Source organism: Anomaloglossus baeobatrachus, chromosome 10 (assembly GCF_048569485.1).
Source record: "Anomaloglossus baeobatrachus isolate aAnoBae1 chromosome 10, aAnoBae1.hap1, whole genome shotgun sequence".
NCBI lineage: Eukaryota > Metazoa > Chordata > Amphibia > Anura > Aromobatidae > Anomaloglossus > Anomaloglossus baeobatrachus.
Window position 1 is genome coordinate 191,466,410 of NC_134362.1, and position 15,905 is coordinate 191,482,314.

At 53.5% G+C, this 15,905-nt stretch overlaps 1 protein-coding gene across 1 annotated transcript in view; it reads right to left on the reverse strand.

Annotated features, from left to right (window-relative positions):
• IST1 (IST1 factor associated with ESCRT-III) overlaps positions 1–15,905 on the reverse strand; it is a 28,021-nt gene continuing 12,116 nt past the window's right edge. Inside the window, exons 5-10 of the mRNA XM_075326037.1 lie at positions 10,327–10,410; positions 10,145–10,255; positions 9,874–10,062; positions 1,819–1,932; positions 646–688; positions 1–551 (exon numbers count right to left, since the gene is read on the reverse strand). Coding sequence (XP_075182152.1) covers positions 364–551; positions 646–688; positions 1,819–1,932; positions 9,874–10,062; positions 10,145–10,255; positions 10,327–10,410 — 729 coding nt within the window. The 3' untranslated portion in view covers positions 1–363. The remainder of the gene's footprint in view (positions 552–645; positions 689–1,818; positions 1,933–9,873; positions 10,063–10,144; positions 10,256–10,326; positions 10,411–15,905) is intronic.

A 15,905-nucleotide genomic window follows, 5' to 3' on the forward strand; every position in this document is an offset into this window, starting at 1 on the left:
CCAGGAAGGCCACTGCTTTATTTTTAAGAAATGCACGCCCATACAAGCTCAACACAAGTCTGTAAATGTTATGTACAAAGGTTAGAAAATCAGGAAGGGAAGCAGCGCATTAATATATTAGCCGAGAGAAGTCCTTTGGGTCTCGCTTTATGACATTCCCGCATAACATAGAAAATATGGCTGCTCTGGAGAAAGTAGGTCCTCGGCGTAGACTCACACCAGGAAAGTGGCTGCAAAAGCCACCGAATATTCAGTGTAAGGGTAATCAACACATCAAACCTGCATTCTCACCCTCGGTTAGAGGAGAAGCTCTGCCTATAATGTGCAAAAAGGAGGTTTTATAGCCGAGATGTTCAAACTTTCTTAAGTTTTCTTCTTCAGCTCCTCGAATCTGCGCGAGAGATCATCAAAATCAATATCTTCTGAATTGGAAGTGGCAGCTCCGGCAGAGGCGGCGGGGAGCGTGTCTGGAACGGAGGGCAATTCCGGAAGGACGAAATTATCCGATACTTTTGTTCGTGGTTTGGCGACGGGTGCGGAGTTACTCGGACCTGAAGAAACAAGAGCAATGTGGTTCACCGTCTCCAACCAAAATATATGAAATAAAGCTTTCCTTCTATTATGCTCAGCCTTGTGCACACTCACCATCTGGAGGAGGGGCGTTTGCATGGGGCCCGAGATCACCAATCTGTTGGAGACAGACAATTTTATAGAGTTGGTGGAGGACGACTTTGGAAATTTCTGGCTGTCGGATGGGAGCCTTGAGTAGTGCCTCTTAAAAGGGTGTTACACGCAGCGATGTCGCTAGTGAAAGCACTAGCCCCCGTCATTTGTGCGTCACGAGCATATCGCTGCCCGTGGCACACAATATCGTTAGGACCCGTCACACATACTTACCTGCCTAGCGACGTCGCTGTTGACGGCGAACCGCCTGCTTTCTAAGGGGGCGGTTCGTGCGGCGTCACACAGCGGCGTCAGACAGCGGCTGCCCAATAGAAGCGGAGATGAGCGGCCGTAACATCTCGCCCACCTGCTTCCTTCCGCATTGCCGGCGGCTGCAGGTAAGGTGTAGTTCGTCGTTCCCGAGGTGTCACACCTGCGTCCTCCACAATCAACGATTTTTTGAAAAGGAACGACGTGTCAACGATGGACGATTTGGTGAGTATTTTCCATCGTTAACGGTCGTTCCTTGCTGTCACACGCAACAACGTCGCTAATGATGCCCGATGTGCGCCACGGAATCCGTGACCCCGGCGATATATCGTTATATACGTCGTTGCATGTAGTGGGGCCTTCACTTGATGGCATCTGTGGCTCAAGACGACTAAGCAAAAGAAGAGCTGCGGATGCCGGGAAGCAAGATGCCGTTCTTATGGGTCACGTCTAACGGCCACAGATTGCAGACGTGGCCGCTGGGCGCAGATTTGCACCATTTCTAGTTACTTTTACAGCGCACATCTTCATAGAATAACTGCACTTTTATGTTTTGAGATGTCAGACGTGCCAAAGGTTTTGGATTACCGGGGGTTCAGATGCAGTAACGCCCATTGATTGGCAAAACCAATACTGCAGAAGGGCTCATTAGATTTATTGCGGCACTTCTGTCCCTAAATTTTAGAATTGGGGTGGGATCGGCAACAGCTAATGTATCTACGACATGTCTGAAAGTGCAGTTATCCTTAAACCCTTGTGCAAATGTCCGTCTTGCGATGCACATATGGGATCGGACTGTGACCTCCATGGCATGCGGAAAGAAATCATCATCTCCACCAGCATCGCCTCTGCCGTGTAACAACATGTGCACCATCAGCTACTTACAGACTCATATGTCGGAGGCATAGATGGGATTGGTGGCGGCCCCATGCCCATTGCTGCCGGATTCAGGTTACCAAAAGGTTGGTAGATTCCCATAGGTGGTCCATTGAATGTCTCCTGTTGTGATCAGAAAACAGTGCATCGGTCACTAGATTTCACAAAGCACATTACTAAATAGATCTTGAGGAGACTGGTATACTAAGGCGGGCTTTGCACGCTGCGACATCGGTAACAATGTGTTACCGATGCTGCAGCGATAGTCCCGCCACCGTCGCACGTGCGATATCTAGTGAAAGGTGCCGTAGCGATTATTATCGCTACGGCAGCTTCACACGCACATACCTGCCGTGTGACGTCCCTCTGGCCGGCAACCCGCCTCCTTCCTACGGGGGCGGGTCGTGTGGCGTCACAGCGACGTCACACGGCAGGCGGCCAATGGCGGCGGAGGGGCGGAGATGAGCAGGATGTAAACATCCCGCCCACCTCCTTCCTTCTCATTGCATCCCGCCCACCTCCTTCCTTCTCATTGCAGCCGGGAGGCAGGTAAGGAGATGTTCCTCGCTCCTGTGGCTTCATACACAGCGATGTGTGCGGCCGCAGGAACGAGGAACTACATCACACCTGTCGCTGCATCGGCATTATGGAAATGTCGGAGGCTGCAGCGATGATACGATAACGACGCTTTTGCACTCGTTCATCGTATCAAAAAGGTTTTACACGTTGCGATATCGACTGCGACGCCGGATGTGCGTCACTTTCGATTTGACCCCATCGACATCGCACGTGCGATGTCGCAACGTGCAAAGCCGCCCTTACTCTGAAAACCCATATCAGAATGGTTGTATCATCCTATATCAGAGTTTCCCTGCCTAAAAGGAGCTCTTGATTTTCATAATAAAGTAATGATGACGTGGATTTTCAAAGTAACCACACCAGTGTCATCAGGTCTAGAATCCACTCTAGCTGGGAATGGATCTCTATCCATCTAGACAGTTGTGACTACATCCCATTCTCCCATAGAAATAGTGTTACAGGTATAGACTAAATTATCCTTCACCTTCAGTATGAAAGTGAGCACAACAGTAACCAGCAACACATACATTCTGATGGATATCCAAAGTAACCACACCAGTCTCTTCAGGTCTAGAATCCACTATAGCTGAAGGGAATGGTTCTTATCTAGGCAGTGGTGACTATATCCCATTCTCCCCCATAGAAATAGTGTTAGGGTAGTTTCACACTTGCGTTCAGCGCAGTGCGTTATCTATGGAGAATAGCGCAGTGCGTTTTGTATGGACAACGCACTGTAACGCAAGTGTCAGCGTTGCATCCGCTGGACGACGCGTCATTATTTTGACGCTGCGTCGGGCGGAGGGAACGCAGTGTGTAACTTTTTTTGAGCGACGGAAACCTTTATTTTTCACTGCGCATGCTCTTTTTTTTTTTTTTAAAATCATAGAAACTTTATTTTGTTTCTCGGTGGCCAAACGTTCAGCTGTTCCCGACCGCCGGCATGTGAGAGCGCTCAGCTGAACTCCCGGCCGCCGGCATGTGAGCGCGCTCAGCTGAGCGCCCGGCCGCCGGCATGTGTGCGCGCTCAGCTGAGCGCCCGGCCGCCGGCATGTGTGCGCGCTCAGCTGAGCGCCCGGCCGCTGGCTATTGAGAGCGCTCAGCTGAGCGCCCGGCCGCCGGCTATTGAGAGCGCTCAGCTGAGCGCCCGGCCGCCGGCTATTGAGAGCGCTCAGCTGAGCGCCCGGCCGCCGGCTATTGAGAGCGATCAGCTGATCGTTCACAATAGTCTGCTGCCGGTTAAACTGTAAAAAAAAAAAAAAAGAAGGGAATTTTGTTTACTTACCGTAAATTCCTTTTCTTCTAGCTCTAATTGGGAGACCCAGACAATTGGGGTGTATAGGCTATGCCTCCGGAGGCCGCACAAAGTACTACACTTAAAACTGTTAGGCCCCTCCCCTTCTGCCTATACACCCCCCGTGCTCCCACGGGCTCCTCAGTTTTGGTGCAAAAGCAAGAAGGAGGAAAAATAATTATAAACTGGTTTAAAGTAACTTCAATCCGAAGGAAACTCGGAGAACTGAAACCATTCAACATGAACAACATGTGTACACAAAAAAAACAGGGGCGGGTGCTGGGTCTCCCAATTAGAGCTAGAAGAAAAGGAATTTACGGTAAGTAAACAAAATTCCCTTCTTCTTTTTCGCTCTATTGGGAGACCCAGACAATTGGGACGTCCAAAAGCAGTCCCTGGGTGGGTAAAATAATACCTCGTAAGAGAGCCGTAAAACGGCCCTTTCCTACAGGTGGGCAACCGCCGCCTGAAGGACTCGTCTACCTAGGCTGGCATCCGCCGCAGCATAGGTATGCACCTGATAGTGCTTCGTGAAAGTGTGCAGGCTCGACCAGGTAGCCGCCTGACACACCTGTTGAGCCGTAGCCTGGTGCCTCAAAGCCCAGGACGCTCCCACGGCTCTGGTAGAATGGGCCTTCAGCCCTGAGGGAACCGGAAGCCCAGCAGAACGGTAAGCTTCGATAATTGGCTCCTTGATCCACCGAGCCAGGGTTGATTTGGAAGCCTGTGACCCTTTACGCTGGCCAGCGACAAGGACAAAGAGTGCATCCGAGCGGCGCAGGGGCGCCGTACGAGAAATGTAGAGTCTGAGTGCTCTCACCAGATCTAACAAGTGCAAATCCTTTTCACATTGGTGAACTGGATGAGGATAAAAAGAAGGTAAGGAAATATCCTGATTGAGATGAAAGGGGGATACCACCTTAGGGAGAAATTCCGGAACCGGACGTAGAACCACCTTGTCCTGGTGAAAAACCAGAAAAGGGGCTTTGCACGACAACGCTGCTAGCTCAGACACTCTCCGAAGAGAAGTGACTGCTACTAGAAAAACCACTTTCTGCGAAAGTCGTGAGAGGGAGATATCTCTCATTGGCTCGAATGGTGGTTTGTGAAGAACCATCAGCACCCTGTTTAGATCCCAGGGTTCTAACGGCCGCTTGTAAGGTGGAACGATGTGACAAACTCCCTGCAGGAACGTGCGTACCTGTGGAAGTCTAGCTAGGCGCTTCTGGAAAAAAAACAGAGAGCGCTGAAACTTGTCCCTTAAGGGAACCGAGCGACAAACCCTTTTCCAGTCCAGATTGAAGGAAGGACAGAAAAGTAGGTAATGCAAATGGCCAGGGAGAAAAACCCTGAGCAGAGCACCACGACAGGAAAATTTTCCACGTCCTGTGATAAATCTTGGCGGACGTTGGTTTCCTAGCCTGTCTCATAGTGGCAATGACTTCTTGAGATAACCCTGAAGACGCTAGGATCCAGGACTCAATGGCCACACAGTCAGGTTGAGGGCCGCAGAATTCAGATGGAAAAACGGCCCTTGAGACAGCAAGTCTGGTCGGTCTGGTAGTGCCCACGGTTGGCCGACCGTGAGATGCCACAGATCCGGGTACCACGACCTCCTTGGCCAGTCTGGAGCGACGAGGATGGCGTGGCGGCAGTCGGCCCTGATCTTGCGTAACACTCTGGGCAACAGTGCCAGCGGAGGAAACACATAAGGGAGCTGAAACTGCGACCAATCCTGAACTAAGGCGTCTGCCGCCAGAGCTCTGGGATCTTGAGACCGTGTCATGAACATTGGTACCTTGTTGTTGTGCCGGGACGCCATGAGGTCGACGTCCGGCACCCCCCAGCGGCAACAGATCTCCTGAAACACGTCCGGGTGAAGGGACCATTCCCCTGCGTCCATGCCCTGGCGACTGAGATAATCTGCTTCCCAGTTTTCCACGCCTGGGATGTGAACTGCGGATATGGTGGAGGCCGTGGCTTCCACCCACATCAAAATCCGCCGGACTTCCTGGAAGGCTTGCCGACTGCGTGTGCCGCCTTGGTGGTTGATGTATGCCACCGCTGTGGAATTGTCCGACTGAATTCGGATCTGCTTGCCTTCCAGCCACTGCTGGAACGCTTTCAGGGCAAGATACACTGCCCGAATTTCCAGAACATTGATCTGAAGCGAGGACTCTTGCCGGGTCCACGTACCGAGTCCTGTGGTGGAGAAAAACCGCTCCCCACCCTGACAGACTTGCGTCCGTCGTGACTACTTCCCAGGATGGGGGTAGGAAGGATTTCCCCTTCGATAATGAAGTGGGAAGAAGCCACCACCGAAGGGAAGCTTTGGTCGCCTGAGAGAGGGAGACGGTCCTGTCGAGGGACGTCGGCTTCCTGTCCCATTTGCGTAGGATGTCCCATTGAAGGGGACGCATGTGAAACTGCGCGAAAGGGACTGCTTCCATTGCTGCCACCATCTTCCCCAGGAAGTGCATGAGGCGCCTCAAGGGGTGTGACTGGCCTTGAAGGAGAGATTGTACCCCTGTCTGTAGTGACCGCTGCTTGATCAGCGGAAGCTTCACTATCGCTGAGAGGGTATGAAACTCCATGCCAAGGTATGTGAGCGATTGGGCCGGTGTCAGATTTGACTTTGGAAAATTGATGATCCACCCGAAACTCTGGAGAGTCTCCAGGGTAGCGTCGAGGCTGTGTTGGCATGCCTCTTGAGAGGGTGCCTTGATCAACAGATCGTCCAAGTACGGGATCACCGAGTGACCCTGAGAATGGAGGACCGCTACTACAGTAGCCATAACCTTGGTGAAAACCCGTGGGGCTGTTGCCAGGCCGAATGGCAGTGCCACGAACTGCAGGTGTTCGTTTCCTATGGCGAAGCGCAAGAAGCGCTGGTGCTCTGGGGCAATCGGAACGTGGAGATAAGAATCTTTGATATCGATCGATGCAAGGAAATCTCCTTGGGACATTGAGGCGATGACGGAGCGAAGGGATTCCATCCGGAACCGCCTGGTCTTTACGTGTTTGTTGAGAAGTTTCAGGTCTAGGACAGGACGGAAAGACCCGTCCTTCTTTGGGACCACAAACAAGTTGGAGTAAAAACCGTGGCCCTGTTGATGAAGAGGAACAGGGACCACCACTCCTTCTGCCTTCAGAGTACCCAGCGCCTGCAGAAGAGCCTCGGCTCTCTCGGGAGGCGGAGAAGACCTGAAGAATCGAGTCGGGGGACGAGAGGTGAACTCTATCTTGTAACCGTGAGACAGAATGTCTCTCACCCAGCGGTCCTTTATTTGTGGCAGCCAGGCGTCGCAAAAGCGGGAGAGCCTGCCACCGACCGAGGATGCTACTAGAGGAGGTCGAAAGTCATGAGGAAGCCGCTTTGTTAGCGGTGCCTCCAATGTTCTTTTTAGGACGTGACTTAGACCGCCATGCATCAGAGTTCCTTTGTTCTTTCTGAGACCTTTTGGACGAGGAGAATTGGGACCTGCCCACGCCCCGAAAGGACCGAAACCTCGACTGCCCTCTCCTCTGTTGGGGAATGTTCTGTTTGGGCTGGGGTAAGGATGTATCCTTTCCCTTGGATTGTTTGATGATTTCATCCAGACGCTCGCCAAACAGCCTGTCGCCAGAAATTTGCAAACTGGTTAAGCGCTTTTTGGAAGCCGAATCTGCCTTCCATTCCCGTAGCCACAAGGCCCTGCGGAGTACCACCGAATTGGCGGTCGCCACCGCCGTACGGCTCACAGAGTCCAGGACAGCATTAATAGCGTAAGACGCAATTGCCGAGGTCTGGGTGGTAATGGATGCCACTTGTGGCGCGGCCGTGCATGTGGCTGCTTCAATTTGCGCTTGACCTGCTGAGATAGCTTGTAGCGCCCATACGGCTGCGAATGCTGGGGCAAAAGAAGCTCCGATAGCTTCATAGATGGATTTCAACCAGAGCTCCATCTGCCTGTCAGTGGCATCTTTGAGCGAGGCCCCATCTTCCACTGCAAGTATGGACCTAGCCGCCAGTCTGGAGATTGGAGGATCCACTTTGGGACATTGAGTCCAACCTTTAACCACGTCCGGGGGGAAAGGATAACGTGTATCCTTAAGGCGCTTAGAAAAACGCTTATCTGGACAAGCATGGTGATTCTGGATTGCCTCTCTGAAATCAGAGTGGTCTAGAAACATACTCTGTGTCCGCTTGGGAAACCTGAAACGAAATTTCTCCTGCTGAGAAGCTGACTCCTCCGCCGGAGGGGCTGAGGGAGAAATATCCAGCAACTGATGGATGGACGCAATAAGATCGTTTACTATGGCGTCCCCGTCTGGAGTATTAAGATTGAGAGCGCTCTCAGGATCAGAATCCTGATCAGCTGTCTCCGCATCATCAACCAAAGATTCCCCCCGCTGAGACCCTAAACAATATGATGTCGAGGGAAATTCTAAGCGAGCCCGCTTAGTCGATCTGGGGCTGGGGTCTAAGTCAGAACCCTCAGACTGGGATGCAGGAGATACCCCGGGAGGACATTGTTGGTCCAACTGAGGGGGGCCCGGGAACAACGATTCAACAGAGTCCCGTTGCTGAGATACCGGCCTGGACTGCAAGGCTTCTAGTATCTTAGCCATAGTCTCAGAGAGTTTAGCAAACTCAGTCCCCGTCACCTGGACAGTGTCAACAGGTGGCTCCCCCTGGGCCCCTCTTAGCATAGGCTCCGGCTGAAGAAGTGGCACAGGGGTCGAACACTGCACACAATGAGGGTCAGTGGAACCTGCCGGTAGCGAGGTCTTACATGCGGCGCAGGCAGCATAATAAGCCTGTGTTTTGGCACCCCTGCCTTTTGTGGGCGCCATGCTATAGTTTTCCTTGAGTTACACAAAAGGGTATATAGCCAGAATGAACTGTGCTCATACAGTGTAAAGTATATACGATACACAAATAATGTACCAATACACTACAGCACCATGGGGTTCGCACCACAGGTGCTGCTTACCAGCCGCCTAAAGCGGTTGTGAGGCCACCAGAGACCGTGTCTGGGTCTCCCAGGACTTGTCCCTCTTCTGCAGCGTCGGTGGAGCTGACAGGAATGGCTGCGGCGTCCTGACGAGATGAGGGAGCTGTGGGCGTGGCCGAAAAAGAGCGCGAACTGGTGCTCACACCGTGCACAGTGAGGGGGGTGGAGTATGTAAATCATACTCCAGCCCTCAGAGCTGCTCGCTCCGTGCAGCGTTCCGCCCTTCCCCCTGCCTGTCAGGGCTGAGGGCGGGAGAAAAGTAAACTAGGCCGCAAGGAAGCCGGGGACTCTAGTAATAAACGCGGCCGCCGTAAAAGCGCGGCCGGCGTGAAAGTCCCCGGCGAACTACAAGTCCCAGCCGCGCCGCAGTGTCCCATGGCAGCGGCGGTTAGTGCGGTAGCCCTTACATATAAACACACTCAGCGACGCTGAGTGTGTAATGGCACATATAGACCCGGTCAGCGCCGCGGTCCCCGGTGCACTAGCACACCCAGCAAAGCTGAGGTGATGCCGTGCGCGGTCCCCACAGGGATACAGAATACCTCCAAGATGCAGGGCCATGTCCCTGAACGGTATCGGCTCCTATCCATCAGGCTCCACAGGAGTTGTGGATGAAGCACGGTCTCAGTGCCTGGAGACCGATGAGATCCCACTTCGCCCAGAGCCCTAAGGGGGATGGGGAAGGAAAAACAGCATGTGGGCTCCAGCCTCCGTACCCGCAATGGGTACCTCAACCTTAACAACACCGCCGACAAGAGTGGGGTGAGAAGGGAGCATGCTGGGGGCCCTATATGGGCCCACTTTTCTTCCATCCGACATAGTCAGCAGCTGCTGCTGACTAATCTGTGGAGCTGTGCTGTGCGTGTCTGACCTCCTTCGCACAAAGCAGAAAACTGAGGAGCCCGTGGGAGCACGGGGGGTGTATAGGCAGAAGGGGAGGGGCCTAACACTTTTAAGTGTAGTACTTTGTGCGGCCTCCGGAGGCATAGCCTATACACCCCAATTGTCTGGGTCTCCCAATAGAGCGAAAAAGAAAGAAGCTTTCCGTTGTTTTGTACGATCCGTTGCATCCGCCACACAACGCAATGCTACGGAAGCCGTCCAACGCAAGTGTGAAAGTAGCCCTACAGGTATTGACTACATCCTTTACCTTCAGTAGGAAAGTAAGCACAACAGTAACCAGCGTCACATACATACCGGTCCACCGGGTGTGGGGTAATTGAATGGAATTGTAGGAGTTGGCATATGCATTGCTGGCACAGTTGGCAATGGTACACCAAATCCTCCACCACCGCCGCCACCACCACCGCCTCCTCCTCCTTTCTTTATGTCATCTGAAAATTCCACATCTATAAGATCTGCTTCGATACCGGTGGGAACCTCGGCCTTAAAACGCAAGAATAAGTGGAAATTAGAAGCATACCAGGGGACAAGGCTACCGTTACCAAATGTATTACTCTTCACCTACCATAACCACAGAGTCCGGCTCATAGGGAACATTGTAGTTCTTGGCGATCTCAATGAGGTACCTTTCGACCAGAATTTTTGGAGGAGCCTCCACACTCAGCTTGTGCATCAGCTGCAAGAAAGAAATCACAGCTAGATAACGTCTTATCAAATATAATGACAGCCAGTGACACCGGAACCTACCCGATCATTGACGGTTCCGATCTGGTTTGTCCTGCACAGCTTGCCGTACTCTTTACTATACTTGGCGCACAGTTGATCCGCGACCTGCGGGGAGATGTAGGGTCACACGTCAGAGGAGGACAGGTCCATAGTTCTTGTTTCTTCATCGTTCCTATGGGAGACCCAGACCATGGGTGTATAGCTTCTGCCTCCGGAGGACACACAAAGTACTACACTAAAAAGTGTAGCTCCTCCCTCCGAGCATATACACCCCCTGGATAACCAAATATAGCCAGTTCAATGCTTTGTGTTCAGGAGGCACACATCCACACATGCATTCTCATCTGATTTTTCATTTTGGAAAGTGTTTGAAGAAAAGTGGGTCCAAGCCTGGACCCCCGGCATGTCCCTTCTCACCCCACTGTGTCGGCGGTGTTGTTAAGGTTGATTTCAGGGCTGGAGCCTTACATGCCGCGCTCCTTCACCATCCCTCGGGCTCTGGCTTGAAGTGGGAGCCAGCACGGTTCTCACTGCCTTGCAGGAGACCGGTCTCCATCCGCAGCCCTTTCAGGATCCTGCCGACGGAGCACTCATCCCTCAGGGACCTGGCCCTGCGTCTCACAAGCTAAGTATTTGAGACGTTATTGTAGGGGGGTCCCTTGCACTTTATTGTGTGGGAGAGTGTGTTATTTAACTTTGGTGAGATTTCCGGCCGGTTCTCTGGTTTTGACCTGAGAACCGCGCCGAGGGTGCCTGCGCGCCGGCCGCATTGTAAAATTTAGGCCCCAGCTTCGCCTGCGGCCTACTTTCGTTTTCACTGCCCCTGCATGTCAGTCATGCAGAGGGACAGTGCGGCTCCGCCCACCGGCCGTTCGGCATAGGGGAGGACACTCCTCTCTGAGGAGATGTTTCCCTCCCCTGTATTTCTCCTTGGCCCTCCGGATCCCGCTCTTTGACTAGGCCCCGCCCCCTCCACTCGCTCCGGCGCCATTTTCTCAGCGTTCTCATACTGATCGGCGCTGGCTGCAGCATCTCTGCTAATCTGTCTGGGGGTCCGAGCTGTGGGATCCGGAGGGCACACAAACGGGCTGGTAAGCCACAACCTCCGGTTGTGGACTTTTCTTATACACTCTCTGGGGGTCATTCTGGCTCAGAGCCCCCACCTCAGCAGCATGTCTCACACTAGGAGCAAGGCTGCAAGGCTGTACTCCATATGCACTGCATGTAAGCTCGTACTGCGTGAACCGAGCACATATCCACATTGTGATGCCTGCTCTAACATGGTGGTGCCTTAGCCTGGAGTCTCCCCAGTGGTCCCTCCGGCTGCTCCGGCCCCGGTGGCTGAACCCCCGGCTTGGGTAGAATCCTTCTCTAAGTCTATCTCCCAGTCTTTTGCCGACTCCATGGGAGAGTTGTCCCGGACTCTGCTGAGCATGCATCAGCCCCCTTCTCAGGGCGCCTCTGCTGCTACGGCTCGCTCTGCAGAGCTCACAGAGGATTCTTCACCTGCTCCCAGACCCCGTCCTCCTAAAAGGAGACGCAGGGTCCCCTCGCCTTCCTCGTCCCGCGGCTCTGATTCCAGAGCTGACTCGCAGGACGCCTTTACAGGGGGCTCGGACGCTACCTCCATGTGCCCCATTGATCTGACCGAGGGTGAAGCAGATGTTAGTGATTTGATTGCGTCCATTAATTCTGTACTGGATCTCAATCCACCAGTATCAGAGGAGCAACCCTCTCTGGCAGAAAAGCACCAGTTTACCTTGCCTAAGAGAACAAGGAGTGTGTTTTTTAACCACTCCAGTTTTCAGACCACTGTGTCCAAGCCCAGGGCCTGTCCTGACAAACTCTTCCCAAAGCGTGGTTCCGATGACCGTTTTCCTTTTCCACCTGAGGTGGTCAAGGAGTGGGCTCACTCACCAAAGGTAGACCCTCCGGTTTCTAGAATCTCAGCCCGGACAGTTGTATCAGTGGCTGACGGCACCTCACTTAAGGATCCCACTGACCGCCAGGTTGACCTTCTGGCCAAATCTGTATATGAGGCGGCAGGGGCCTCGTTCTCCCCGTCTTTTGCAGCAGTGTGGGCTCTCAAGGCCATCTCTGCTTCTCTGGAGGAGTTGCATTCCCTCACTAGGGACTCCATGCCTGAAATGGTTGCTTTAACTTCCCAGGCTTCGGCCTTTTCATCCTACGCCATGTCTGCCATGCTGGAGGCTTCTCACCGCACTGCGGTGGCTTCGGCTAATTCCCTCGCTATCCGCAGGATCTTGTGGCTTCGAGAGTGGAAGGCAGACGCTTCTTCAAAGAAGTACCTTGCTGGGCTCCCATTTGCTGGGTCCAGACTGTTCGGTGAACAACTGGATGAGATTATTAAGGAGGATACTGGCGGGAAGAGTACTTCCTTGCCACAGACTAAAGCCAGGAAACCTGTCCAGGGCAGGAACCAGTCGAGGTTTCGTTCCTTTCGTTCCTCCAACTGGTCGTCCTCTAAGCCCTCGTCCACTAACTCAGCCAAGGACCAGAAGCCCAACTGGCGCACGAAGCCGCGTCCCCAGAAGTCCGCAGGAGCTGCTGCCACCAAGGCAGCCTCCTCTTGACTATCTGGCCGAGCCAACAACGTCCTTGGTCGGTGGCAGGCTCTCCCACTTTGGCGACGTGAGGTTTCAGCACGTCTCCGATCAGTGGGTGCGGGATATCATCTCCCACGGCTACAGGATAGAATTCTCTTCCAGCCCGCCAAACAGATTTTTTCTGTCAACTCCCCCCTGCTCCAAGGCCGCCGCCTTCTCACAGGCCGTGGCATCCTTGCAGGCCAACGGAGTAATTGTACCGGTTCCCGCCCGGGAACGGTTCAGAGGTTTCTACTCAAATCTCTTCCTAGTCCCCAAAAAGGACGGTTCCTTCCGGCCCATCCTGGATCTCAAGCTTCTCAACAAGCATGTTCAGGTGCGGCATTTTCGCATGGAGTCTCTGCAATCAGTCATTGCCTCAATGACCCAAGGAGACTTCCTGGCATCCATCGACATCAGAGATGCCTATCTGCATGTGCCAATCGCAGTGTCACACCAGCGTTGGCTACGTTTAGCAATCGGAGAGGAACATTTCCGGTTCGTGGCTCTCCCCTTCGGGTTAGCCACGGCCCCTCGAGTATTCACCAAGGTCATGGCAGCAGTGGTTGCGGTTCTGCACCTCCAGGGGTTGGCAGTGATTCCTTACCTGGACGACCTTCTAGTCAAGGCTTCATCCAGCGCAGACTGTCAGCGGAGTGTCTCGCTCACTCTCGCCACTCTAGTCCAATTCGGGTGGCTTGTCAATCTACCCAAGTCCACTCTGACTCCAACCCAGAAACTCACGTACTTAGGGATGCAATTCGAGACTCTGCCGGCACTTGTCAAGCTGCCCTTGGTCAAACAGCAGTCCCTCCATCTGGCGGTGCGCTCTCTGCTGAGGCCCCGCCGTCATTCCATCAGGCACCTAATGCAGGTGCTGGGTCAGATGGTGGCGTCAATGGAAGCGGTTCCCTTTGCCCAGTTCCATCTGCGTCCTCTGCAGCTGGACATTCTCCGCTGTTGGGACAAGCGGATCTCTTCCTTGCACAGGTTGGTGGCTCTGTCGCCACAGACCAGGGGCTCCCTTCAGTGGTGGCTTCGGCCCCTCTCTCTGTCTCAGGGACGCTCCTTCCTGGCCCCGTCCTGGGTGATTCTCACCACGGATGCCAGTCTTTCCGGCTGGGGAGCAGTATATCTCCACCACCGAGCACAGGGCACTTGGACTCCGTCCGAATCAGCCCTCTCGATCAATGTGCTGGAAATCAGGGCTGTGCTCCTAGCTCTCGTAGCCTTTCACCACCTGTTGGCGGGCAAGCACATTCGAGTCCAGTCAGACAACGCGACAGCGGTTGCCTACATCAATCACCAGGGCGGGACTCGCAGCCGCCTGGCAATGTTGGAGGTTCAAAGCATCCTTCAGTGCGCCACCATATCCACAGTCCACATCCCAGGCGTGGAAAACTGGGAGGCAGATTATCTCAGCCGTCAAACCGTGGACAGCGGTGAGTGGTCCCTGCATCCGGCAGTGTTTCGGTCAATCTGCCGCAAGTGGGGCACTCCGGAAGTGGATCTAATGGCATCCCGGCACAACAACAAGGTCCCGGTTTACGTGGCTCGCTCCCACGATCCTCATGCCTTTGCAGCGGACGCGCTGGTTCAGGATTGGTCCCAGTTCCGTCTGTCTTACGTGTTTCCCCCTCTAGCTCTCTTGCCCAGAGTCCTGCGCAAGATCAGAATGGAGAGCAGTCGGGTCATCCTCATTGCTCCAGACTGGCCCAGGCGATCTTGGTACCCAGATCTGCTCCATCTGTCCGTAGAGGTGCCGTGGCATCTCCCGGACCGCCCAGACCTTCTCTCACAAGGTCCGTTTTCCCTCCAGAATTCTGCGGCTCTCAGGTTGACGGCGCGGCTCTTGAGTCCTGGATCTTCACGACTTCTGGTATCCCTCCTGAAGTCATCTCCACTATGACTCGGGCTCGGAAGTCTTCCTCGGCCAAAATTTATCACAGGACTTGGAAAATTTTCCTATCCTGGTGTCGTTCTTCCGGCCATGCCCCTTGGCCTTTTTCCTTGCCGACCATCCTGTCTTTTCTACAGTCCGGTCTGCAGCTAGGACTATCCCTCAATTCCCTCAAGGGACAGGTCTCGGCTCTGTCAGTGTTGTTCCAACGGCGTATCGCCCGGCTGGCTCAGGTGCGCACCTTTATGCAGGGCGCATCTCACATCATTCCGCCTTATCGGCAGCCTTTGGACCCCTGGGACCTTAATCTGGTCCTCACGGCCTTGCAGAAACCTCCCTTTGAGCCTCTTAGGGAGGTTTCTTTGTTTCGTCTTTCACAGAAAGTCGTCTTTCTAGTGGCCATAACTTCCCTCAGGAGAGTCTCTGATTTAGCTGCGCTCTCTTCGGAGTCACCTTTTTTGGTTTTTCATCAAGACAAGGTGGTTCTCCGTCCGACTCCGGACTTTCTCCCTAAGGTGGTGTCACAAACCACCGGGGGGGTCACTCAGAAATCCCCCGCGCTGGCTACCAGTACGTCACAATCGGGGGGTAACAAGTGGGGGTCACCCCTCCTTTATACCTCCCGACCGACAGACAGAGCACGTGACGCGCTCTCTAGCGCCCCTCTTATAGTCAGGCCAATTATGGAATTGCCCGACCATAAGCAAGGAGGCCGCTATACTACTTATGCCGATTATTGAAGGGTCCCCGGTGAGAGTAAGGTATATATTCCCCCGACCTCCGCGGGCGGAATATATAAAATCTCCCCGAATCTCACTGGCCTCCCCACAATAATCCTTGGCACAATTCGCTGCCACCAACCGATTTACGGTAACTATTAGCCGAACACACAGACGTGGGATTCAAGATCGAGATAACAGAACAGCCCAAGATTAATTATATAATTTAATCAGCCTAAAGCACACTAGAACTACAATATATACAATAGGGAATCTACAGAATATACATATGTCAGAGTACAGTTACAATCAAAGCATGGGTTACAAACAGGCATACACAGTTCCAGCAGTTACCTTGTTGCGTCTGGCCACAGG